We start from the raw sequence: 26,210 nt of genomic DNA, 5'->3' as shown, positions 1-26,210 counted from the left end.
GAACTGCCTCTGAAGAAGATGTGTGGCCCCCAACTTCAGGGATGCCTGGTGTGAAAGAGGAGACATGGTCCTGTCCTCTGGGATCCCTTGCTTCCCACCCCAGGAGCCCTGGCCCCCTTGACCTTCTCCCTGGATTCGGCCTCCCCTAGTGCACCATAGCAGCCCAGAATGAGCCCCCTTGCAGGACATGGGTGGGGGGAGGTCAAGGCTGGGGACCCTGAGATGTTGAGGGAGCTGGGAAGGGGTCAAGGGCTGGAGGAGGACTCAGGTAGCCTGCGAATGAGGATTTGGGAAGGAATATTGCTCCTCAGGAATCTCCTGGAATCCTGATCCCACTCCCAATTGAGTTATTTGTTCCCCCATCCCTACCCCCACCCTAAGGGCACATGCTGGTCCTCTGCCCTCTTGTGGCCAGGACTGGAAGAGAGCAGCCTCTGAGGTCCCCTTTCAGGGTCCAGGGGAAGGCTCCTTATGTGGGCAGGAACAGGGCCTTAGACCCAGTAGCCTGCAGAGATGTAGAGCCTACATCATTGGGTGTAATCTAGGCTATGGGGGGTTTAACCCCAGAGGCCTAGAGTTAAAAATAGAAGGAGCTTAAGAGCTAAACCCTCTCCCTGACCTCACCCTTTCTTGGGCCAGTCATCCTCCTCCTCTCCCTCCCACTCCTCCCCCATGACAGTGGGGGAGCTGGTGTTGGGCCTAGCTCCCATAAGCCTCACTGCACCCCCTCCCCTGCCCCTGCTCGACCCCTGCAGCAAAGGGAACAGGGAGCAGAGACATCTATCCCTGGGCCAAAGGCAGGCCCTTCTGGAAACCCTGGAATTCTTGGATCATAGAATGTTACAGCTGAAGGAGCCTTAGATATCACGCATTCCAGCCTTCCTCATTGTACATATGGGGAAACTGAGGCCAGAGAGAGGAAAGGGCCTTCACAAGATCACAAAATCAGTGAGCAGAGAGCAGAAACTCCAATGCAGGCCTAAAAATGCTAAATCAAGTCATTTTGCCTCAATGTTGCCTTGAAGTCCTCAGCTTTAACTTGACATCCCCCACTGAAAGTGGGGTAGGAAGGAGAAGAGGAGCTGAGGGTCTAGAGAGGGCCCAGGGAATACAGAGGGGAAGGAGGGGAGGAATCAACAGAGGAAGAGAAAGAGGAGAAATGCAAGGGAGAGAGGGTCAGAGGAGGGGAAAGGGCACAGAAAGGCCATCAGGAGTATTAATAACTAGTACCAAGACCAAATTGTGCTTCCTTAAAGTGACAGGCCCCATGCATGGCACCTGGCTCAGAGGGAAGCCAGTCCCAGTGAGGGGGAGGGGTGGGGAATTCCTGGCTCGTGGCCCCAGGCCCAGGGGTGTGAGCCTGGGAGCAAATGAGCTGAGCAAACCAAGGGGAGGTCCTGGCCTGGAAATAGTCTGGCCTGGGCTGTCACATCCCCACCTCTTCCTCCTTCCTTTAGAGAGAAGCAAGAATCTGAGGCCTCCCTCAACACTACACCCCCCTCTCCTTCTGGGTTTAGGCAGAATGGCAGCCAGGGCTAGACCCCACACTCTGAATTCTCAAAGACAGGCCTTTATTCCTCTCCAACTCTGGACTAGTCCATCTCCCCTCCCCAGTATGGACACATCCCTCCTATGGAACAGGATGATTCCCAGCCCCGCTTTCTCCCTTATCCACTCCCAGAACCCCTCAGTTCTCAGGACAGGTTCAACCCCTGCCCCTACAGCACCCTACTTCCCCTCCCCACCCAGAGGACCATCCTCACTGTCCCTCCCCCTGTTCCCTGGTTCTCAGGGTAGGAACAGGGATGACTCTTACGAGGTTTTCTCTGGTAGATTGAGGAAGGTCTGGATGACCAGGGGCACTTCAGATTTCACGATGTACAGGTAACTGGACATGGCTAGGGAAGGAGGTAAACAGGGCAGTTGGGGGGACATGGCAGGAGAAGTATCAGCCATGTTCCCCATTCCTTTCCCAAAAGCTCATAGGGATATTAGAGGGGGAGGGATGTCGGGGGCTGGAGGGTTGGCGTGGTAGCGGAAATGAGCCCAGACTTGGGCACCATCGGGTTGTCACAGAACCCCAGGACTGGCCCTAACTTGAATGAGAAGCAACCCTAGGTGAGCGCCCATTCCCATTTTACAGATGGTAAAACTCAAAGGGACTTGTCCAAATTCCCACAAGGACTTAGTGACTGTCCACTCTCTGTCCCCTGGGCCCACCTTAGGGAAGTGTAACTCAGGGAGGTTAAATAATTTGCTTAAAGGGTGTGAGTGAATTGGGACACAGAGCTAGCACCCATTCCCTCACCTCCGATGTTCTGCAGGGTGATAGCTATTGCTGCCATCAGCTTCCCTGGTGTCCCGAAGGCTCGATAGCCCAGCTGCTCATAAGCCCGGATACCTGGAGGATGTGGGAGATGGCTTTAGGCGGGACATCAGGAGCAGTGAGGTGTCGTACTGGTGCCTGGTACCCAAAGTCTGGACCTGGGGCCTTCCCACCCCCGGGCTCTGGGAAATCGACGGAGGCTTTTTGGAGGTAGTAGAGACTGGCTTTCTTACCTACAATCCCTGAGGACTTGAGCAGCAAGTGGATGGAATAGCTAGAGAGCAGGGCCACACAGGTGAGGAGGAACCTGGGGGGAGAGGGGATATTAGTGGGGGAAAAGCGAGCCTGGGTTTGGGCACCCAGGATGCCAAAGCAGAATTTTCATCGTAGCTAGCATTTCCATAGTGCGCTTGGGCTTGCAAAGCCTGTCCTATCTGATCTACACAATGACCCCAGAGAGGAAGGGGCTATTATTCTCCCCATTTTACAGACGAAGTAACTGAGAAAGGCAGAAGTTAACTGACCTAGCCAGTGTCTGAGGCTGGATTTGAACTCAGGTCTCCCTGACTCGAGATTCTGTGCTCTAAGCACTGTACCACTTAGCTGTTTCTAATGGAAGAAAAATCCTGAAGTGGAAGTAAATAGAACTAAATCTAAGCCTCAGCTCTGCCCCAACTTCCTATATGATCTTGGATGACAGGGATGAGGACAGTAACCCAGAAAGGAGGCCTGGTATAGTGGATAGAGGGCCAGCATTGGGTTTAAGTCTTGCCTCTGACACATACCTGCCTTGAGACCCTGGGCAAGTCCATTACAAGCTCCCAGTGCCCCAGGAAACTCTCCAAGATCATCAAGGATGGAATGATTGCTGATCTGCATCAATGAAGGGAATTTCCATGCTGGGAGTTCCTCACATTGATGAAGTCATATATGGACAAGAAAATACTCACTTGTATCTTTTTCAAGCTACAAAAACAGGTTCCTCACAACCGCCCTGCAAGGCCTGTGAGCATTGCTATTCCCCCCTTTACAGATAAGGAAACTGAGCCTGAAAAAAGGGGCAGTGGTTTGTTCGGCATCACTCAGCCGGAGAATTCGGGCTCTACATTCGATGCTCTTTGCTTTATACTAGACTGCCTCTCCAGGTCCCTTTCCCTCTTTGAACCTCTTTGCACCGAGTAGCCTCTAAGGGCTCTCCCAGCTAGAGCACTCTGTGTCCGGTGTCCTCTGGACTCTTCCAGCTCAGACACTCTGTGTTCTGAGGCTCCCTCCAGCTCTAGCGCCTAGCCTACACCTTGATGAGAGGCGGCGTACGAGATAGTATGGTTCATTGTCCTGGGTCCTGTCCAGGCCACCTCTGAAGAACTGTGTTCAAATCTAAGCACCACATTTTGTGAAAGGGACAAGCCGGCAACTAGGTGGTACAGTGGATGGAGTACTGGCCCTGGAGTCAAGAGTTCAAATTTGGCCTCAGACAGTTACTAGCTATGTGACCCTGGGCAAGTCACTTAACCTGAGTGTGAAGGAAGGAAGGAAGGAAAGAAGGAAGGAAGGAAGAAGGAAAAAAGGAAAGAAGGAAGGAAGGAAGGAAGAAGGAAAGGGGGAAGGAAGGAAGGAAGGAAGGAAGGAAGGAAGGAAGGAAGGACGGAAGGAAGAATGTGAAAGAGACAAACTAGAGCATGTCTCCAAAACAGTGTGAATGGGGTATTGAAAAGATTAGAAGGAAAGAAACAAGGATTTATTAGCACATACTATGAGCCAGGTTTTGTACTAAACACTCTATAAATGTCACTTGGGATCCCCACAATGACCCTGGGAAGTAGGAGCTATGATTATCCCCATTTGACAGTTAAGGAACCTGAGGCACATAGAAGTTGAATGACTTGCCCAAGGTCAAGCCTCTAAGTGTCTAAGGCCAGATTTGAACTTAGGTCTTCCTGACTCCAAGCCTAGCATGGCATATAAGTACCAGAAACTCAGGATGCTTAGCCAAAGTGGTCACCATAGCTGCGGAAGAAGGATCAGATTTGTTCTTCTTGAGGTCAGAGGGCAGAATTCGGAGCAAAAGCTGAAGAGGGGCAGATTTGGGTTTGATGGGAAAGAGAAATTTGCTAATAGAGCTTTCCCAAAGTGAAATCGGCTGCTGTGGGAGGTGGCGGGTGGGCTTTCCCGCTATAGGAGGCCTGAAAGCCAAAGCTAGATGTCATCAAAAGATCCCTGGTCAGGCAATGAGTGGCCTTGGACAGCCTCTATGGCCCCTCTGAGCTGTTCCATTCTGCAATTCTAAGGTCCTTTCAGTGGAAATCCTATCTTCTAAGTGTCCTTCTAACTCAAGTATGCCAGAATTCTGTGAAGACAACAGCAGGGTCCTAGCTGGAGATGAGTTTTGGAGTGTGGATCTGGGATGTCAGGATCCCCCGTGTCTTCCCAATCCTTGACAGAAAGACCGTCCCGGCCCTAAATCCCATCCATTCCTCTCTCCCCCTCATACCTGAGAGCCTGGAGAGGTATGGGATTCACGCCCACCTTCAGTGCCCAGGAAAACTCTAGCTATTTCCCTTTCCTTTGTTTTAGGGGATGAGAGATGGACAAATGTGCTCCCAAAGGGTCTGCTTAGCAATCATCTTTTTTTTATTATACTGTGTTATGGAAACGCTTGTTTTATTCCATAAATTAAAAATAAAATAAATATTAAAAAATTTTAAATGGGGGGAGGGGAGGAAACTGAGGCAAGTGGCCTAGACGGAACAGAGCCAGGGTCATCTTGTGGTATGCTAGCAAGGCAATGTGGGAATCTGGGAAGGAAGTCGCATGCTGGAGTCATTACTATCCTCTCTACTTAGGACTCTTCTGGTCCTAAGAAAGATATTGAATGGAGCTGTCAGTCGTACCATCTGGGTAGGGCCTAGGAGGAAAGAACATCAGACTCCCTCCTTGAGAGATTTCCCCAAGGGGCATCTGCAAAGATGCCCAGGCAGCAATCCCGAGGTATGGTGAAGCCCATCCCTGCTAGGAAGCCCAAGAAGTTTGCATGAAAACATGTTCTCTGTGTGATGCATGGGACATATGTACACACACACACACACACACACACACACACACACACCAGATCTTAAGGTTAAAGCTGAAAGGGGCCAGAGATAGTCTATCTAGTCCAAAGTTCCCTAAGCTCTTTGTTCCCTTTTTAGTGTCTGGTGAAGCTTACGGACTCCTCAGAACAGTGCTTCTAAATGAATAAAATAAAATGCTGAGAATTACATAGAAAAACCAATTCTATTGGAATAGTTATCAAAACATTTTTAAAAACCAAGTTCACGGCTTAAGGTAAGAACCCCTGATCTAATCTTTCAGGCTCGAAGAAATATGATTTGCTCAAGTTTCTATAGCAGAGGCAAGATTTGAATCCAGATCAGTGGGGTTCACATGTACATGTTCTATGCACACAGCCCCACACAGCCCCATACCCACACAGAGAGTGATGCAAAGAGCTCTTCATGGAGAAAGAAGCACATGGAGATGCATGGGTCCAGCCCTGCCCACGTACACTCCTGGCCCAGGGAGGCAGCTCAGGTCACTCTGGGGCCCTCAGGAGGTGGCCTGCTTTACCATCACCCCATGTTTTTCACGTCTCTGGTCCTATTTTGGTCTGTTTTTATTTGAGGGTAAAGAAAAAAAATCCCAAACTTTTTCTGGGAATAAACAGCCCAGCATGGACACAGAGACAGTGTACTGTCTTCCCCCGCCCTGCCACTTCTCAGCCTAGGATCAGGGCCCAGCTTTGTGTGTGTGTGTGTGTGTGTGTGTGTGTGTGTGTGTGTGTGTGTGTGTGTGGTTGGGGGCAGAGGCTGGAGCCAGCATCTGGGGTGGGGCTGAGGCTAGGGCTGAAGCTGTTGCTTATGTTAACATTGGATGATTCCAGCCTCAGTCAGAAACCCCATTGCCACCCTTAGTTCCCATCCCTTGGCCATGGTCCCCTCCCTCCCTTGCCCTTGGTTCAGGCAGACTGCCCAGGCCCTGCTCTAGTCAGGGGTCCCAGAAACTAGGGTCAGGCCAGGCCAGGCCAGGCCAGGCTAGATTCCAACAGTAGAGATGCCTGTGGGCTTTGGGTGGAGGGCTGAGGGAAGAGGCCATTTGGGGGACAGTATAGAAGACATGGGGGCACTCACAGGAAGAGCAGGATGCCAGTATTGGCCATGGCATATGCCAGCCCCAAGATGCCGCTGCCCATGATGGCATTGCTCAGGTTAAACACAGACATTCCGAATGAAGTCTTCCCTTCAAACTGCAGAAACAGGTGGGGAGAGAGGAGGGGATATTAGGAGTTCTTTTCCCACCCCACCACCCAGACAACAACTCCTGAGCCAAGAGCCCATTCTCCATTTCTTGCCCCACCCAATATCCTGAGATCACTCTCTCAAGCCTTTGCTTTCTCTGAAGCCCACCATCCCTCCCAGATCTCTCATCCATGACCTCACTGTCAACCCCCACTCCTGGGTTTAGTCTCAGCTTCTACCCCTGCCCTACCTGGGATCCCTATTCCTCCCTAGGGCCCATATCCACCTATCTGAATACAATCCCTACCCCTACCCCTGCCAGAACCTCTCCTCCACGAATCTCTCCTCCTCCTCCACCCACCTTCTACCTCTCACTTTCGTGGTCTCCCATCCCTGTGGCTATTTCCCATCCCTCCATTCTTGGGCCAAGTCCCCCCCAAAGCCTCCATCCCTAATCCCCAAAGCCTCTCATCTCCCATCCACCCCGTCCTGGGCTCACATCTGTGAAGTGTGTCTCTTTGCTGACATTTTGGGGCAGGAATCCCTCTGCTTCCCCATGGCTGGTTCTTCCACCCTCACACCTGTGGACATAAGGAGGAATAGTGTCCCCATTCATTCCCCTCTGAGTCAAGAAGAAAAACCCCAAGTGAGGCTGGGTAGGGCATGCCTGCCTGGCATCTCTTCCTCATTCCCTGTCCCATCTCCCCACCACCCCCTTCATGACGGACTAACCTGTCAACTCCTCCAGTGGGCAAAGCCACAGGGCACAGCCCTTCCACATGTTTGCCATTGGGCACAAGCTCCACCATCTCTGTTTGTGCGGGCGCCTCTGGGGGGTTCATGGTTGGACTGGACACAGACGTGGGCAGCAGGGGAGTGAGAACCTTTGGTCCTGATCACGTGCCTTCAAGGCAGGTAAAATCTCTAAGGGGAAAAGGGGTGGGGTTCATTAGAGGAAACCAAGGACCATGAATTCAGTGCAACTCCATAAAATAACAATGATAAATATTTATTAAGCACTTACTATTCACCAGACACTGTATAATATAAGTATACATAAGTATAAGGCTTATATAAGCATGTACTTGTCAGTATAGAGTATATACTGTATATAGTATATGCATAAAGAATAAAATGACCCCTAATGGCAAGCTGCAAAGGGACCGTAGAGCCCATCAGGCCCAACTTCTTATTTCGAACAGGGAAGTGATGACGTTCCAGGGTGAGAAATGACTTGTCCAAAGTCAAACGGTCAGTAAAAGTGACAAAGCCAGCATTCCAGCCAAGACTTCTGACACCCAATGTAGTGTTCTTGCTGCTAAGTCACAACTAGCCTTGTTAGGCCTCTTTTTGTAACTGCAGTTCAAGCTAACCACCCTGCCCCCTCCAAGGCTGGAAGGGGAGCAGAAACGCTCATCTGGCTGTCCTAGGGATGACCACGGGCTGAGGTCTTACTCCATTGAATAGGCTTCTCTCTTATTCTCCCCAACACTAGTCCCCAGAATTGACCCCCTCCCCAGCCTCCATAGCAGCATCCAACCTGATGCTATCTGAGAAAGTGGTCCAGGCTCCAGAAGAGATCTCCATTCCCACAGGTCCTGGCCCAAGGATCCCCTTGCCCCCTGCCAAATCCCTGACTATGTCTATGCTCCCTTCACTCACCAACCAATCATTTACCAAGCATTTATTGAGTGCCTACTATGTGCCAGATATTGTGACTGTCCCTCATGCCCCTGGGGCTAGGATGAGACTTGTTTCTCTTGGAACCATTGGATAGAACTAGGAACGATGGATGGAAGGCGCCAGAGCAGCGATCTCTAGCAGAAAACAGGAAAAACTTCCTTCACTCAGAGGTGTCTTGTAGTGGGATGGGCTGCTCTGGAAGGAAGAGGGTTCCCCCGCACTGGAGGTCTGGGATGTTACAGTTACACTTTGGACAAGATGTCCTTGGAGACCCCTTCCTATTCTGAGATTCTGTGATGCTATGGCTTAGGGAGGGGAATTCCTGTAACCCAATGGGGCCTGGATGGTCAAACACCCGGATACTTGGAATAAAACTCTAGGGATCCCTGGGGGGGATGGGGTACAAATTAAGGAGACCCGGGAAGATTCCTGGATTAACTACACCCTGAGATGGGGCTCTTCCTAGATGGGCAAAAGGTTCCAGGAAAATTGCTGGTACACAGCAGGAGCTTCATAAATGCTTGTTTGATCAACTGATTGACTGATGGGCTAAGAGGAATCCACCTGGGCTGATGCTTCTGCCTAGGGGTTGGCACGGGGCAGATTCAGTACCTGCTATAGACTGGACATGGCATTAGGTCTGGGCCGGGGAGTGGGAGGTGAGGGTGACCAGGAGAGAATGAGGTCCCGCCAAGAAAGGCCCGGCAGGCAGTTGGGGAGGGCACCCGGAGCCGGGCTGTACTGGCATGAAGAACAATAGGCCCTCTGTGCACCAGGAGCTGGGCTCTGGGAAACTATCCCTGGGCTGGCAGCTTGGTCAGGCCTAGCCTCCAGCCCCATCCCCCGCTCTAGGCAACTCTGCTCCCGCTGGGAAGGGGGGGGTCTCTACCTTGGGGGGAGAGGGTGGAAGAGAGCGTGGATGTCTGGTTCCTTTCCTGATCTCATGTGGGATGAACGACCATCACAAATAGGGGGCTCTGTGGGCCCTAGGGGGTCTCATTTAAATCTGAGGTGCACTCTAGTCCTGGAGGTCACCATAGGGTCAGTTCCCCACAGCACCCCCATCCATCTCCCCATCAACTTTTTCTTACTTAGCTATGTGACTGTGAGCAGATCACTTAACCTCTCTGGGACTCGGTTTCCTTACCTGCCAAATGAGGACATTGGACCTGGTGATATCTAAGACCCTTCCATTTACAAATCCTATGATCCTAATATTTTCATATTATTTCTGAGAGGGTAAGCAGAGGGACATATTTGTCCTCATCTTGCCAAGCACTGCAATGAGACCCCTCTACCCACCTTGGCTAGGACCCAACATCCCAGCCTGTCTCTGCTCCTCCTTCCACTCTTCAGAAGCCCTGAGAGTATCTCCCCTAGATCCCCACAGTCCTTGCTTCCTAACATTCTTTCCTCTCCTAAGGGTCCCAGGGGGCAACATGCCCATCTTCCCCAACCATTAGTGCCAGCCTTTGCCTGGCAGCCTGGAACAGAGGAAGGACAGCTGCCTCCCTTTGGCCCCCACTGCCTGGACAACTCTCTGTACCTTTTCCATTGCCAGCCTGGGGCCCCTCAGGGGGCTCCACCCAGACCATGCCCAGAAGGTGTCTGGGCAGAGTGCCCGCCCCCTCCCCACTCCTCCAGGCAATGTCAGGCCAGGAGGGCCACTCTAGCAGGACATCCTGGGCTGGCTCAGCCCCTAGAGGAAGGGAGCCCTGTCCAAAGGGAGGCCAGGGCCATGGGCTGTCACCCAGGGGGCAGGCAGTGCCAGGTGCTGTGGGCTCTGCCAATGTCCCCAGGCTAGGATGCAGCCTCTGTGGCCCTCCGAGCTTCCTGTGGCATCAGAAGGCAAGGATCCTGGGTGCTAATGACCCTTATTCCTCACTGAACACTCCCCTTGCCTCTCCTGGAGAATCTCTTAGAGTGTAACACTTTAATATCAGGGTTCTAGAACGCATTGGCCTCAGTCCCAAATCCAAATAATAATAGCTTCCACCCTTACAGTGCTCTAAGGTTTATAATGTGCCCTCCTCATGCTACAAATGGGGGAACTGAGGCACATTGAGGTCAAAGTGACACACTCTGTAAATATCAGTGCTGAGATTGGGAACCAAGTCTTCCCAATGTCAAGTCCATGCTGCTTGTTGTCTCTAAGGGTGTAGGGGAAAGAGGGCTGGGTTTTCCAGTCAGCCTGGTAAGCTCGGGTTCAACCCTCAGACCCTTTGCTTTGCCAGGCCCAAGCTGAGCCTTAAACAGGTAGGTGCCATCCCCCTCCCCCTAGAGTATGTTCTCCCTCTCCCTAGGTCCCTGACTTTCCTCCCTGTCCAGCCTCCAGCAAGGGCTTCAAGACTCCCTCCCTCCTCTGTCACCCTTCCTGGACCACAAAGGGTAGTGAGTCCACCGCAGAACTCCTGGGCCAGTGAGAGGAGAGAGGAAGCAGGCTTGGACTGTCAAGCCTCAGACCCAGGGCAGTCTTACCGGTGGGCACCAGGGATTCTGCCACAGAAGGCTCAGCTGATGAGGGCTCATGGGGCCCCAACGGGAGAACATCGGGGGACATGTCTTCCGTCAGGGAAGTGACAAATGCCTGGTCAGCTGAAGAGGAGGCCTTACTTCTTTGCTTTCCTATAGATTAGTCCCCTACTTGGAAGGACTCTTTAGAATCCACATCCTCAGGTTCCTTCAAAATCTGACCATGAATCTGACTCCTTCCCAAGAAGCTTTTCTTAAATAAACCTACCTAGCTTTATCTCCTAACACTTATCAACTTAGTCTTTTGCTGGTCCTGAGTTTATCTGAATTGCTATGTAACGGTTCTCAGAATCACTTGCTAGGTGAGTCCCATCTGATCTGGCCCCTCCCCAAACCAGACACAGGAGGGCAGGAAGTTTGATTCACCCTCAGGCTAGAAGCCTGATGGAAGAGATGTTTTCTCCCCTGAGACTAGAGGACTACTCAAAGGCAGGGGCTATGCCTCTCTCTCAGACCAGAGATTCCCTGAGGGCTAGACTGTCTCCTCTCAGATTGGGGACTTTTAAAAGGCAGAGGGCACTTCTCACCTCTAAACTCCTCCTCCTGCACCCAGTTGAGGCCAGGCCAGGTTTGGCTCTGTCCAGAGCCTGGATTCCCTGAAGAGTTCCTTTGGCTAAGGAGTTCCTGGGCCCCTGGCATTCCCTAGGTTTCTGAGAGAGAGGAATCCAGGCCCCACCAGGGCTCCTGAGTCCTTGGCCCCCCAGGCCTGGGCAGGCTGGGACAGGTCCCCAGGCAGTGTTGATCTAGGCTCCAAACAAAGCTGCTACTTCTCTGTCCTAATACCTAGTCTTAGCACACACATTGTGGGCTCCTGACTGTGTTGTGGGGTCAGCAGGTCACTGGCTCCAGAGAGGCCATAGGCCAGAGAAGGGGGAAGACTCCTTGAGTACCATCTCTGAAAACTCACATTCTCTGCCTACTAGGGCTGGAAACTATGTAGGGCTCTAGCCCGCCACACCAAACCTAAGACCCCCACTACTTACTTCCATCAAACCCCATGAGTCCCAACCTCCATTACCCTGAAGACCTTCAGCTTCCCCTTCCAATTCTGGCCCTCCCCTCCCCTCCTCCTCTCTCCTCCTCTCCTCTCCTCTGTCTCAGGTCCCTGGGCCCAGGCACACCCCCTTGAGAAAACCATGGGGTCTGGCATCCTTCACACACTTCACAAAGCACCTTATATCTTCTTCTGCCCAACCTCAGACTGAGAAGTATATGCTCAAGCATAGTCCTGGGTTTTGAGTCAGAAGACCTAGGTTCAAATCCTGGTTCTGTGTACCTTTAGACAAGTCCTCTTGAGGCCTCTTCAGGCCTCATTTTACCCATGTGAAAAAGGAAGTGGGGTTAAAGGAATGTCTCTTCCAGTTCTAAATGCTGTTACTTTATGATCTCAAAGCACCTAACTTGTCCATATTTCATCAAATCTTCTTACTGAAGGAGAAATGGAGACGCTCACCCCTTACTCCATCCCCAACCTCTAGAGTGCCGTTAGTTCTCAATGAGGAGGCATATTAGCAGGGATTTGGATTAGAATCAAAGAAAATGTTGTCCTACGTCAGGTGGGGAGGGAGAAGGATTCTCTTCTTCCTCCTTCTCTGAGGATGAGGCTTATATGGAGTCGTGTCTAGAGGCAGCCAGAACATGACCGAATGAGCTCCCGGGTAGCACACATACTTCAGAGGGGCCCTAGACCAACAGGAATAAATCCCGGGATTATTGATTTAAAGCTGAAGGACCTCAGAAGCCATTCAGAACAGCCCCCTTGTTTTACAGATGAGAAAGTCTCAGGGCTCTCAGAGAAGTCTCGGAGAAATCCCGTGACTTTCTTATGGTCACACAGCTAGTGACAGGATTTGAATCCAGGCCTTCCTGACAATGTGTACCACTACCACAGGCTGCCTCCCACCACAGTGTAAACAGAACACTGTGCGGGGCCCAAAAAGTAAAAGACTGCTTTTTTTTTTTCTAGCAGAGGTGGGGGTGGGGTGGGGCAGAGCTTAGGGAAAGAGGTGATCACAGAATCACGGAAGAGTCTTCTCTACCCCAACCCACATCAGCATCAGCAGGGAGCTCCTCGATAAATCAGGGCTCCTTCCCTCAGAGTCCTTGGGTGGACTGGGGAAGCCCATGGGCCCCTTCTCACAAGAATGCTTTTCAATGCACAAAATAAAGTAAGTAGATAACAAAGGAAACCAATTCTATTAAAGTTCAGCTGTCCAAATATTTTTAGAAACAAGTTCCCAAGGACCCCAGGTTAAGAACCCCTGTTCTAGAGGTATGGGGATGTTTGGCTTGGAAGAAGAGAAGATCTGGGTGGGGAGGGGCAAGATATCGGTCTTCAGGTGTTTGAAGGTGAGGGGGGTGGAATGGAGGATTAGGTCAGTTCTGTTTAGCCCCAGAGGGCAGAACCACGGGTGATGGGGTGAGGGAGGGGGAACTACAGAAAGGGAGAGCTCCATATTGAAGGAGAGCCATCCAGAAGGGCTGCCCCAGGAAGTTCTTGTCGTTGAGTTTTTCAGTCGTGTCTGACTCTTCATGACCCCGCTTGGGGTTTTTTTTATGACAGAGATACTGGAGTGGTTTGCCATTTGCTTCTCCAGCTCATTTGACAGAGGAGAAAACTGAGGCAGACAGGGTTAAGTGACTTGTCCAGGGTCACATAGCCAGGCAATGTCTAAGGATAGATTTGAACTCAGGAAGATGACTCTTCCTGACCCCAGGTCCAGTGCTCTATCTGGGAAGTAGGGAGCTCTTTTTCTAAGTCAAAACTGAATGACTACTTGCCTGGGACTAGGGCTCCTGTTTAGGTAAAGTTGGACTGGGGGCCCTCCCAGTGTGGCCTAGGGGGAAAAGCAATGGTTCTGAAGTCAGAGAACCTGGGTTCAAATCTTACCTCCACTACTTACTGTCTGTGATGTTTTGGGCAAATTACTTAATCTCTCTGGGCTCAGTTTCCCCCTTTGTAAAAATAAGAGAGGTGGACTAGATGACCTCTGAAGGCCCTTCCAACTCTGGACCTTCGATCAAAACAACTTGCTTTTTAACCTTGAAAAACCTCAGTTTCAAAAACTGTAAAACGGGAATGTATTCCCTACAGAATAGGAGACTGAGGGCGTAGCTAAGGACACGCAGAAAATCAACAGGGGCAGGATTTGAATCCAGGTCCTTGAACTCCAGAGTCAATGCTCTTCACTGGGCGTTGTCGTTAGAAAAATGCTGGGAGGGGAAGCTAGGTAGTGAAGTGAGTAGAGCACTGGACTTGGAGTCAGGAGGACCTGAGTTCAAATCTAGCCGTGGGCAAATCACCTAACCCCAATTGCCCTGCCTTCCCCCCTCCCAAAAAAGGAAAAAAAAAGAAATGCTGGGAAAAGAGAAAATTGCTAAAGAAATGTGAACTTTTGTTATTGGGAAGGGGTTGGACCAGGTGACCTCAGAGGTCCTTCTTACCCTATAATTCGATGAATTAAGTCAATGAGCACGGCCTATGGGAAAATATTAGCAGTGGAACATGGTGGATGGGAAAATCAATGGGCAGGGGAAATGGAACCGACCCACTCAGATACATACACACACTACACACCCCTGTTTACTTTGCCCGGGAAGAGATAAAGTCGGAAACAAATAGGCAGGACGGCAGACGGGGTTGGGGGGGTGGGGAGGGGTAGAGACAGAGAGACAGAGAGAGAAGACAGCGGAAAGAGAGAGAGAGAGGGAGAGAGAGAGAGAGAGAGAGAGAGAGAGAGAGAGAGAGAGAGAGCGAGCAGATCAAGGACAGGTATGGGGAGGGCCCCAGGCTGGAGGGATATAGTAAAACAGGGAGTGGAGAAGTGGAGAAGAGGAAAAAACCAGGCAAAAATGGACCTTCATGGCCAGTCCCTCCCTCTTTCCCTCCTCCCGTCCTCCCGTCCTCCCGTCCTCCCCTCTGCCAGCTTGCCTGCGTGGGAGCAGGTGAGAATGCGTCAGACCCACCTCAGAAGGGGTGGGGGATGGGGTGGGGGGGGTACGGTGGGCTGGGGAGGGCATGGATTAGCTAATTAAAGATTGCTAAGCACACTGAAAATCCTCACACCCAAGCTCTGGTTGCATCATCCAGGGTGGGAGGGGCTGTGGGTCTCCAGCAGCCACACAGACCAGTGAGTGTTCTGGGTATGCATACCTTGGTGTTTGGTTTTGTGTGTCCATCTCTGTGTGCCTCTGTGTCTCCAGGACATCCCCTGGAGGGGCCATATCCATTCACGTGGCTGAAAGCCCAGGCAGGGAACATGGAGGCACAGCCTTCAGCAAGTAAGCCTCAACCTTTTCTGAGCCCCAGGACCTTCTCCTGTTGATTTGGTCCCACCAGGAAAGGGCCAGCAATGAGAGCTGAGCCCCTGGGCTTTCTTCTAGAGAGGGGGTTCTTAACCCGAGGTCTTTGAACTTGTTTTTAAATTTCAATAAAAATATTTCAGAAGAGCTATTTCCTTTGTAATCCTATGTATTTTAATTTTATGCATTCAAAAAAATTATACTGAATAGGGGCTCATAGGTTTCACTAAACTGACAAGAGTCCCTGACCCACAAAAAAGGTAAGGACCCTGTTTTAAAGAGCACCAGATCTGTCCTGGTAATACCTGCCACCATCCTTCCCAGGCCAGCCCCATTTCCTGTCTAGGGTAGCTGTTTCCTTCTTCCAGCAGTGGGGATGGGGTGCCCTGGGCCATTCGTGCCTTCTTGGTTGGTTCACTTTTAACCAATGATATTTGTAAGACAATTAGAGTCAGGGGTCAGTTGCTGCCTGGCTGCTACCAACCCACAGCCCTTGGGTGTCAGTGGTTAGGGTCAGTTTGTTGTCATAATTAGGCCTTGGTCTGTGGCTAGAGTCAATGGATAATATAGCAAGACTCCCTGAATGGGGTTGGATGACCTCTGAAATGCCTTCCAGCTCTGAGATTTTACAATCCTAAAATTCTACTTTCCAGCCTTCTCTTCCCTTCTTGTCCAGGCCTGTCTCCTCGGCGTACCCCAAAGAGGCCAGGCTCATTCCTACCTCCTGACCTTTAACTGAGATATCTCTCCCTACTGCCTCTCTCCCCTCTATTTCTCTACCTATCCAAATCTTACCTATTTTTCAATGCCTAGCTCAAAGCCAGTCTCATGGATGGTCTCTTCTGAATTCAAAGCTTCCTTATTCCTGTCTTCAGGAGTTCCCCCATTGGCAGTAATTTATAGCATTTAGACCTAGAATGAACCTTAAAGATATTCTTGTCTGAGTCTATCTATCACTAGCATTTATTAAGTGCCTACTATGTACCAGGCACCTGACAAATGATGATCCACTAGAGAAGAAAATGGCAAACCACTACACTAACTTTGAGAAGAAAATGGCGAACCACTCCACTGTCTTTGCCAAGAAAACCCCGTGGGCAATATGAAAATCCTGAAAGATGCGAAGATGTGGGCCATGCCTTCAGGTCAGAAGGGCCTGAAGGAGTCTAAAGGAGTCAGATATAAATGAACCACAATATGGACCATGTGCCAGGCACCGTGCCGAGCACAGGGTACAAAGAAAGACAAACAGCAAACAGCCTCTGCCCGCAAGGAGCTCACGATCTAATCAGGGAACTGAATCCCAGAGAAGGAGAAGGGACTCTTGCCAAGTTCGCACCAGTGAGAATAAATGGCAGTTGGAATCTAAATCAGACCCATTTTCTCCGAATCTCATGCATCTCAAAGACTAGTGAGCTCTCTGTCCCTATTTAGAAGAAACAAGGCAGACTTACCACCAGCTACAACGACATTCGGCCTTTTCCCTTAAAAAAAATGTTTAACCCCGAGGAGGGTGTATCTAGGGGAAGCAGATGACTATTTTATTGATGGACCAACATATCGATTGTCAATTTGAAGGGGATGATAATACATTCACATAAGCGGACGTCCTCAAAGTCAGTCACTAGTCATTTATTCAGTGTTGACTATCTGGGCTAAGGGACAGGTGAAATATCCTGAAGGTAACATGACGTCCTAGGCCTTTTATAAGATCTATGGTAGCGCACACACACACATACGTATACACATACACACATATACATACACACATACACACATGTGCACACATATACACGTACACACATACACATGTGTGCGCACATGCACATGTGCATACACACGTGCACACATGCACACACATATACACACATACACACATGCACGCACACATAAGCACATACATATACACATATACACGCACACATACACACATACACACATGCACACATACACATACACACGCACACACATATACACATACATATACACGCACACACATGCACACACACAAACACAGCTATCCAGACAGATAGACCCAGATACCTTCCCAAGTCTGCCTTTTATGAGCTTACACTGACTCACAGCAGCCCGTGCTGGGCTCCAGGAGGAAGCCAGCCTAGATCATTCATAGATAATCCATAAGGTCAATACATGAGAACACACCATGTTTGCTAAAGCTTCAAACTGCTGTTTGTTCACATATCCGTGCTCTTCAAATACTTTCTTCTTAGCACCCCAGACGGATTCTCGGACGTAGGAACCCTTTTTAGTTCAGGTATTTATTGCACTGTTCTGGGACCAGCCCTCAGGTCAGGCACCTAAGTTGGAGGCTGCTCTTTAGGCCTGCTTTGAAAGATGCACCATCGGGGACCGGTTATCCTTGAGGACAACAGGCCCCTTGCCTGGTGGGGGAAGGTGTGTCAGTAAGGCAAGATTCATGACCTCAAGGATGACCATTGATGTGCCTGTGTGGTTCAGAATTGCAAAAGATGAAAAATTCTCTAGGTAGAAAGCACAGGAAGTATAAAGTCGCTTTCCTTAGAAAAGAAAATCAAAGAACCTGTGATAGTAGCCCTCCTGTGTGCCGGTGTTGTTGGTCTTACACAGCCACAGCAGTGAGGCAAGTAGCACTGTTGTTACAGAAGGTCTGGGGAGACCCTGCCTTGTCAGGGAAGAAGAAAATCTGCCACCAGAGATGAAAACCCCACATCTCTGAGAAAAGCTTCTCAGGGAATGGGGAGAGAGGCCTTAATTTACCAAAGGTCTTCTTGTACACAGCCTTTTTTTTTTTTTAAGGAACATGTGAGGTATGGTTGTCCTGGAAACAGGAGGAGACACAGAGGAAGGAGGTAAGGCTCAAGCCAGGGTTGGGAGGTGGGAAGAGATGTCTGCTCAGACTCCAGAACTGCTCCTAGGTCCCTCCTGTATTCTGCTCCATCCTCTCTTCTCCACACCAGGACATCTAGTCTCTCCCAAACTCTGCTCTTCATTCAACAAATGTTTGAAGCATCCGCTGTGGGCAGAGAACTGGGCTCTGTGCTGGGGGGTGGGTAAAAAGTTCAGATAATACATAATTATGGATTACCTCATGGAGCTTACTTCAAATAGGGAAGAGACACAGCAGGGTGAAAAGAGCTCTGCCTTTGGAGTCCTCACCCTAATTCTTTCTAGTTTTCTGGCTGTGGCAATGTAGCATCTCCCCTTCAAGCCTGTTCAATTGTGTCCGACTTTTTGTCACCCCATGGGGGGGATTTTCTTGGCAAAGATACTGGAGTGGTTTGCCATTTGCTTTTAGAGCTAATTTGACAGAAGAGGAAACTGAGGCAAATGGGGATAAGTGACTTGCCTAGTAAGTGTCTGAGGGCATATTAGAACTCAGGAAGATGAGTCTTCCTGACTCCATGCCCAGCACTCTATCCACTGTGCCACCCAGCTGCCCTTCCTCATCTATAAAATGGTATAATGACACCTGCCATTTGGGTTGTTGTGAAGAAGGCACTTTGCAAACCTTCACATGCTGTAGAATGTGAGGTGTCATTGTTAGGGCGACAATACAAATAAACCCGTAACTATAATTTACAACAGTGCAATGCCTCAGTTTCCTCAAGTGGAAAATAAGGCAGTTGGGCTGGGTGGCCTGCAAGGTCCATGACCCTGTGATTATCCTCTGGGAGCATTTGGGAGGCATGAACGAGTGTAGCTCACTTTCGGCCAGGGGAGTGAGGAAGGCTTCCTGAAGTTGCTGCCATATGAATGGGGTCTTACAGGACACGCAGGAATTCAGCAGATGAGAAAGGGGAAAATGGACAGGACAAAGGCCCCAGATGTTTTCAGGAGAAAGAAGGCAAACTTCATGGCATCACCGGATCACAGATTCACAGCTGGAAGGGACCTGAGGAATCACGGTGTCCAATCGCCTCATTTTGCAGATGAAGAAACTGAGGCAGCAACATGGACGACAAACATTCCTTGCACACCTACTTTATGCAGAGCCATGTACAAGGGGATCTAAAGAGGAACGTGAAAAGAGAGCTCGTAATACTAGGCCACTGGTGCTAGGAGCCCTCGGAGGGGCACAGTGAGTTTTGTGATAGGTCACTTCTGTGCAGTGGGGTTCATAGGGTCATAGCTTTTGAATTAGAAGGGGCCTTAGAGGCCAGATAGTCTAAGCCCCTCATTTTACGGATGAGGAAACAAGTCTATATAGGGGAAGTGACTTATCCAACATCACCCAGGTGGTAGGCATCTGCGTGGCATTTGAACTCAGGTCCTCCAAATCCAACTTTCTTTCTACTCTACCATGTTAGTTGTTGGGAAAGGCTTCCCACAGGAGGTGGGTTTTGAGTAAGACCTTGGAGAAGCAGAAGCAAGGAAAGGTGTGACCAACCTGGCTGATGGGATGTTGGAGAAGCTGGCCAGGACTAGCTAGCTTACTGAGGGCCTCCAATGCCAGGATGGGAAGCCTGGACTTGATCTGGTGGGTAGTAGGGAGTTAGTGAAGCTTCTTGGTTACAGGGTGTCATGATCATTCCCACCCCATCTCTGCTCTGAGCACTGTCACTATGTTAGCAAGTATAGTATCGTTAACAAGGCCGCTCACTCCTTTGCTGCCTTTCCCCTCTCCCCTGAGAGGTGATGATGTGGCCCAAGCTAAGGGCCCTTAGATGCCTGGGTTTTCAGTTTGAACCACAAAATTAACCCTCCCTCTTCTAGCCCAGGCCTGTGCCTCAGCCGCTGTGGGGGGAGCAATACCAGTGTTCCTTCCCTCAGAACTGAGCACGTATGGGGCGGCAGAAAGAGCATGAGATTTGGAGCTGGCTTGAATCCCAGCTCTGCCACTTGCTAGCTGGGTGACCCTGGGTGAGCCCCTTCCCCCATCTGGGCCTCAATTGCCTCATCTATAAAAGGAAGGGATTAGGCTAGATGATCTCAAAGGTCTCTTCCACTGTAAATCCTTTGATCTTGTGGGGAGAACTCAGCTAGGTGAGGGGGTGGACACAGAGATGCAGAGAGGCTGGCCCCTGGGTGCCTTGGGGGCTCTAATCCCCTTCTCTGCTTTGAGGATAAGCTCTCCTGATCTCCTGATGCCTCGCCCTCCCCGGGCAGATGTTCTCCCTTAAATCTGCTCAGGATTGGAGGGAGTAGGAGGTTTAGAGGAAACTTTGTAAAACTACAGTTGCCCAGGTCAGGGCCTGTTCCCAGAGGTAGACCAGAAAGCCCTTTTATTTCCCTCCTTGATACCCACACCTTAGAGGTGGGATGGTACAGAAGACCCCCCAGGAGGTCCAGAACCCTGGCTTTTGGTCTGGGCTCTCTCACCACCTCCCCGTGGGACCTCTGAGCCTCCCACGCAACCAGGGGAAGGTAATCCCTGTCCTGCTTTCCAGGCTGTGCTGGGGATCAAGTGGGATAATGAATGGGAAGGCCCTTTAGAAATGGTCAATTGTCGTACAGATGGGAAGTGATTGACTGGAATACCTCACTCCACAAAAGCTCTGGCTCGAGAAATGGTTCCAGACCTAAGGGAAACCTTCAAGCGACTTAGATGAGGGGATTAAAATGTCCAAACTCACAGCCTAGCAAAGGCCTCCCCCTCAGAAATAAAAGAATCTGAGCTCACAGCATGGGCTCCAGAGAACCCCCACAGGGACAGGGGAAGTTATTTTGCCTAGGCCCCATGGGGAAATGAGGTATCACATGCCTGCAGCTCCCCCCTCCCCACTTCTGCAGGGAGGGGATGCCTGGCCAGGGACCCAGGCGCCCAGACCTCGGGAGAGCCCGGTTCTCAGGCAATCACCCCCTTGACCCTGGGATCCCCCGGAGGTGGGCCAAATATTTGGACAGCCGGACGCCTGGCGGAGAAGAAAGCCAGGATTTGGGCTAGGGGTGCCCTGGAGGGTTTGTCCCCTTCATAGACCCGGATGGGGTGGGGAACAAAGGCAAGAGGTCAAGGGGGCCTGTGAGGGAAGGGGGCTGGCCTTGAGTTGGGGTGGGGGGAGAAGGAGGCCTTCCAGGATGATTGTGAGCCAGAGAGGGAACAAGTGAGCCAGGCTCAAAGAGAGAAAAAACAAACAGCCGTAACTGGATAGACCCACATAGGTTCCTCTTAGAGGCTAAGCAGTATTCCCACCACCCAACATTAATTAACCACCTAATTACAGCCTGAGCTAGAATGGGCTCCAAGACGCAGCATGGCCACAGGGGAAACGGCACCCAGGGGTTGAGTCAGAAGCTCATGGGATCATAGATTTAGGCTGGAAAGGTCATCCAGTTCAACCCCTCATTTTCCAGATGAAGAATAAGGGTAGGAATCCCAGCTCAGCTACTTCCCATCTACATGACCTTGACCTTGGGGAAGTGGATGAGACTCCTTGGGTGTCCCCTTGTCCAGAAAATGAAGGGGCAGCCCCGGATGACCTCTTAGGCCTTTTCCAGTTCTAAATCACATGAACACAGCTCCCACTCCGATCTCAGCTCCTTTTCTGGCCCTTGGTTTCTCTAACTTTAAAATGGGGATAATAACCCCTGTTCTGCCTGCTTTATGGGCTACAACAAATGAGTCATGCTGCACAGGTTAATGGGAGGGGGGTTGATAGAGATCATCATCACCATAACATCTGACATTAATATGCAAACAGCAGGACAGAAACGTGAAACCTGAGTTCCCAGAGATTCCTGGGGTTTGGGGGAGCCAGGCTAGAGAGAAAAAAGAGCTGGTCCTGGTCCTCACCTAAGCTGGTGCCGGCAGCTGGTCGACCATTTGTCAGGGATGATGTGGAGGGAATTCCTCCTCAAGAATGGGTTATACTAGTTAATACCAAAGATGCCTACCAACTTCTGTGAGTTTGGGGTTCCTTAGTCCTTTGCTCCTCTTGTCTCCTATCTCATAGCCCAGAACACAGGGAGGTTAGAAGCAGAGGAGCCCTTAGAATATAGATCAGAGAATGTCAGAACTAGAAAGGCATTAAGGGACCCTATAATCCAATGTTTTTATTTCAGACAGGAAAGAGACTTGGTCAAGGTCACATAGTGAGTCAGCAGCTAAACCTAATCTTCTGCCTCACATGCCTGGGTTTTCTCTGTTTCACCCTTACAGACTCTGTGGTCTGGCCTTCAGATCCTCTCCAAGATGCCCCATCTCAGCCCCTTCATTCTTCTTTCCCTCCAAATACAGGTCCCAGATCCCAGGAAGGCAGACCTATTGCCCAGCCTCACTCAGGCCATTTCCCTTTGGAATGGCTTTTCTCCTCCACAGCTGGATCCCTTTCTTGCATTTTCAAATATCCTCAAGTGACCAATTATCCACAGTAGGACACAGGGAAATGAGCGTAGGTAGATGTAGGTCCTCCAATACCCAGGCCCCCAGCTTTCTTTCCCAACACAGACAGGGGGAACAGTAGTTCAAGACTGAGAAACAACCTGACATATTAGAGGATCACGGATCTACATCTGGAAGATACCTTAGAGGTCATCTAGCCTGACCCTCATTCTGCATTTGAGGAAACCAAGACCCTCAGAGGGGAAGGGATTGCAACTAGTAAGAAGGAGATTCAGGATCTGAACTTTAATCTCCAGGGAGTGGAGAAGTAACATTGCTTGATGGGAAAAACTCTGGATTTGCAGTCCAAACACCTAGGTTTGAATCCTGGCTCTGGCAAGGACAAGTCACTTCCCCACTGGGCCTCAGTTTCCTCATGTGCAAAATGAAGGGGTTGAACTAGATGACCTCGAAGATGCTTTCACCTCTAGATCTTCTGACAACAGGCCCAGGGCTATTTCTATGTCAGCAAGCTCCCCTTCAGGTAGGAGCCATGGGGCAGGGGGCAAACTCCTGTGCCCTCTGCTTGGTCTCCTTCCCTCCTCGGCCCTGGATGCTTGTCTGTTCTACCCCCAAAGTATGTATCGTTCAAAATAGCTGAGAAGCCTTGAGCTCCCCAAATGATTCACACCTGCTGACACTGACGTAATTTCCAGTTTTATCCCAGCTTCCCTGAGGTTGTCACCTCTGCCTTCTGTCTCCGGTGCTTTTCCTCACCTCCCATTGTCCCTGACCTGGATTCTTGGAAGACTCTGTCCAGCCTTCAATCCCTCGCTCAAAAGTCACCTCCTCTGGGAAGCCTTCTCCTGCTGTTTCACCCCCAGCCCAGCCCAGCTCACCTTCATACTGAGTCCTCTTCCTGAGCTAAAACAGCAAAGCACATTTTCCCTCAATCAGACAGTTTTGTCTTGTTTTCTTGCCATTCAGTATGTGGAGCTGACCTCCTTAGCCAAATTAAGAACTCCTCATGGATAGGGCCTATGTCTGTCTCCTCTTTCTTCCCCAGCCTGGGAACTTGCCGAGACCAGGACCTCAGTCTGGGCTTCTGTCTCTTCCAGATTGGGAGGAGGCCTGGATCTATTCCTCCTCTGTTTTCCCTACTTCTCAGGCAAATACAGGTCTGAGCAAATGGAGGAGGGACGGAAGAGTTCCAGGATCAATGATTAATTCGTCTGATCAAATTCAATGAACATTTACTAAGTATTTGCTATGGGCAAAGCATTGATTTTTCTCAAATTTCAGTCTTCAAAGTTACTCCCACCATAACTGAATGTAAGAAAGCAACGCGGACCTCTGGGGAAAGAGGATAGAGATGTTCATGGTAATTCCAAAGCTGGGAGGTGGGGGGAGATGATGCCACTGATTCATTCACCACATATTTACCACCTACTGTATACATAACACTATGCTGGCTACTAGAGGCATAAAGGTTGGATGAGATCTATTACTGATGAATTTCACTACCTAGCAAGGGAATAAGATACCACACACACACACACACACACACACACACACACACACACACACACCATCGCATACTAAGAACATCAGAGAGCTGCAAATCAAAATGCTCTGTGAAGTTTGGGGGTCAGGGAGGACTCCTAGGGGCCCAGATGGGAATCAAGGAAGACTTTCTCCATGGAGGCTACAAGTACGGATACCTGGGTTTTGGGCTCTATTAGACTGTCAGGGCAGCCCCTCTTCTCTGTGCCTGTAACAGGGCTGGAAGTTCTTAAGGGAGAGAGGCAAGTGATGGATCTTTGGAGAAAACTCAGAGCTTGGATTCTGAATGCCTGGGTCCTGCAGATCCTGGAGCAGATTCCTGCAGTGTTTGGGAGGCTTGGGGGAACGGCTAGGGAGTTAGATCTAGATCTAGATCTTTTCCTAGGCCCAGAACCAGGGGGGTGGTATTGGGGTTTCAGGGGCCTGGGTTGGGGATCCTCGTGCAGGAGCATGTTTTGCAGAAGCAGGTCTGCACCTTTAAGACCAAAGAAGGCTAGGCTAGGTTTTGGGATACTTGACCCGTGCCCTGCTTGGATCCTGTTTCAGTCCTTCACTACTTCACAATCCTTCGCTACAACAAACCTCTCCCCCCCCAACCCCAAATCCGCTTTCTGGTGTATGCTCCTTTGGTACATCCCCTCCCTTTAATGCGAGCCTTCTTCCCTTGCCCCAGAGCTAAGATCAGGCCAAGAGTTTATAGGGTACAGGGGGCAAGAGGGCACGACTCAAAGGAGGCCCTGCTCCCCTGGATCCCAGGTGTAAACAAATGCACGCAGTACTCTCGACCAATACAAGGGGAGGTGGGTCGGACTCATGCAAATCTATCGCCCCGCCTACAAACCCCCTCCCCCTCCCGCTGCCCTTCCCCCTCCCCCATATGCTCCCCGACAGTCAGTTACATTGATAAAGTGGGAGACTCGGCGTTTGAGGAATGCGCTCTGCGCACAGGCAGGACCGCGTGCGCTCAGTGCCCAGGCCACCAGACCCTCTGCAAATAACCTAGCGTGAAGCACACTGTGTGCCCAAAAAGCCCCGGGGGTCAGACGCTGTATAAATATATCCCTCCGCCTCTCGCCCTCACCGGTTGGGCAGGCCTCTGGGCGCAGGCCCCAGGCCGGTGGAGCACCCCCAAAACCCGGCTCCTGTCCAATCCCGTCGGGCAGTCAGCTCCTTCTCTCCCTGCCCAGGCATGGGAACGCTTTTCCCCGCACGTCCAGCTAGAGCCCCCTGGACAACGCGCCGTTGTCTGGTCAGGGGGGGCGTGCTCACACGGAAGCACTGAAACACGCTGCACACTCACAGACTTACACAGAAGCATACACACACTCCTACACAGACGAACTGCCACACATTCATCCACACAAGCACACGCACTCAGACACGCGGGGGCACAGACACACACACAGACGCAGATTCCCACACCGTCGTCTCCAATGCTGTCCAGCTCCTTTCTATCCTGTCCATTTCTTTCGAACCTCCTCAGACCCGGAGCTCCAACAGGGGGTCAGGACTGTCGCTTAGGCTAGGGAGGAGAAGCCGGGGCTGGCCCTCCTTGGAGTCCCCAGGGACTGGGAGTGGGGGAGGCGAGGACACATAGAAAGTTGAAGGAATGGAATTAAGCGTTTAGGGGAAGGGGGGTGGGGAGCCGGCGGCCGAGAAGCTATCCCTGCTCTCCTATGTCCGTCACCTCCCACCCCCACACCAGGAGCTCCAGACTTGGCCTGATCCTCCCCCCAAGCTTCTCCAAGTGCCCACCGCCATCTGAAAGTCAGTGTGCTGGGGGCGGGGGGAGGGGGCAGAGAGGAATGAAGTGGGGGCGTCCCTGCTCTGTACCTGGGGCTCCCGGGATCACGCGGGCCGGACAGGGGAAGAGCTATAGGCTGCTGGGGACCAGAGGCTCCGGGGTTCGCTCCAGGGTCCGCTCCGCGATCTGGCGCTGTCCGCTCTGATCCCAGACTACACAGTGCTGTCAGGCAGCTGAGATGAAGGGCGGCCGGCCCCGCCCCCGTTCCGCTTGTCTCCGCCCCAGGGGGTGGGCCCAACGAGGGGGCCAGGGTCCAGAGCGGGAGGTGCAGGGGCCCGAACTGGGCAATGGAGAAAGCGAGAGGCCCTTGTTAACTTGCTAGAACAGGAGCTGTCCCAAGCAACAGCGGCCTCCCCAGAAAGAACTCACAGTCTGATGTGACAGGGCCAGGGAGAGACATGACCCAGAATACCAAGGGATCTCCCAGTCCTGCCTTACCTAGGGAGAATAGGAGCCCCTGGAATGGGC

General features: G+C 51.1%; 1 protein-coding gene across 1 annotated transcript in view; it reads right to left on the bottom strand.

Annotated features, from left to right (window-relative positions):
• Positions 1-25,898, bottom strand: part of SLC38A3 (solute carrier family 38 member 3) — a 33,018-nt gene extending 7,120 nt beyond the window's left edge. Inside the window, exons 1-7 of the mRNA XM_036737968.1 lie at positions 25,772-25,898; positions 7,333-7,524; positions 7,100-7,181; positions 6,493-6,608; positions 2,560-2,633; positions 2,309-2,401; positions 1,817-1,898 (exon numbers count right to left, since the gene is read on the bottom strand). Coding sequence (XP_036593863.1) covers positions 1,817-1,898; positions 2,309-2,401; positions 2,560-2,633; positions 6,493-6,608; positions 7,100-7,181; positions 7,333-7,442 — 557 coding nt within the window. The 5' untranslated portion in view covers positions 7,443-7,524; positions 25,772-25,898. The remainder of the gene's footprint in view (positions 1-1,816; positions 1,899-2,308; positions 2,402-2,559; positions 2,634-6,492; positions 6,609-7,099; positions 7,182-7,332; positions 7,525-25,771) is intronic.
• Between the last annotated feature and the right edge of the window lie 312 nt (positions 25,899-26,210).

The sequence above is a fragment of the Trichosurus vulpecula genome, chromosome 9 (genome assembly GCF_011100635.1).
Source record: "Trichosurus vulpecula isolate mTriVul1 chromosome 9, mTriVul1.pri, whole genome shotgun sequence".
NCBI lineage: Eukaryota > Metazoa > Chordata > Mammalia > Diprotodontia > Phalangeridae > Trichosurus > Trichosurus vulpecula.
The sequence above is the reverse complement of the archived record's forward strand: the minus strand, read 5'-3'. Positions and strand labels throughout refer to the sequence as shown.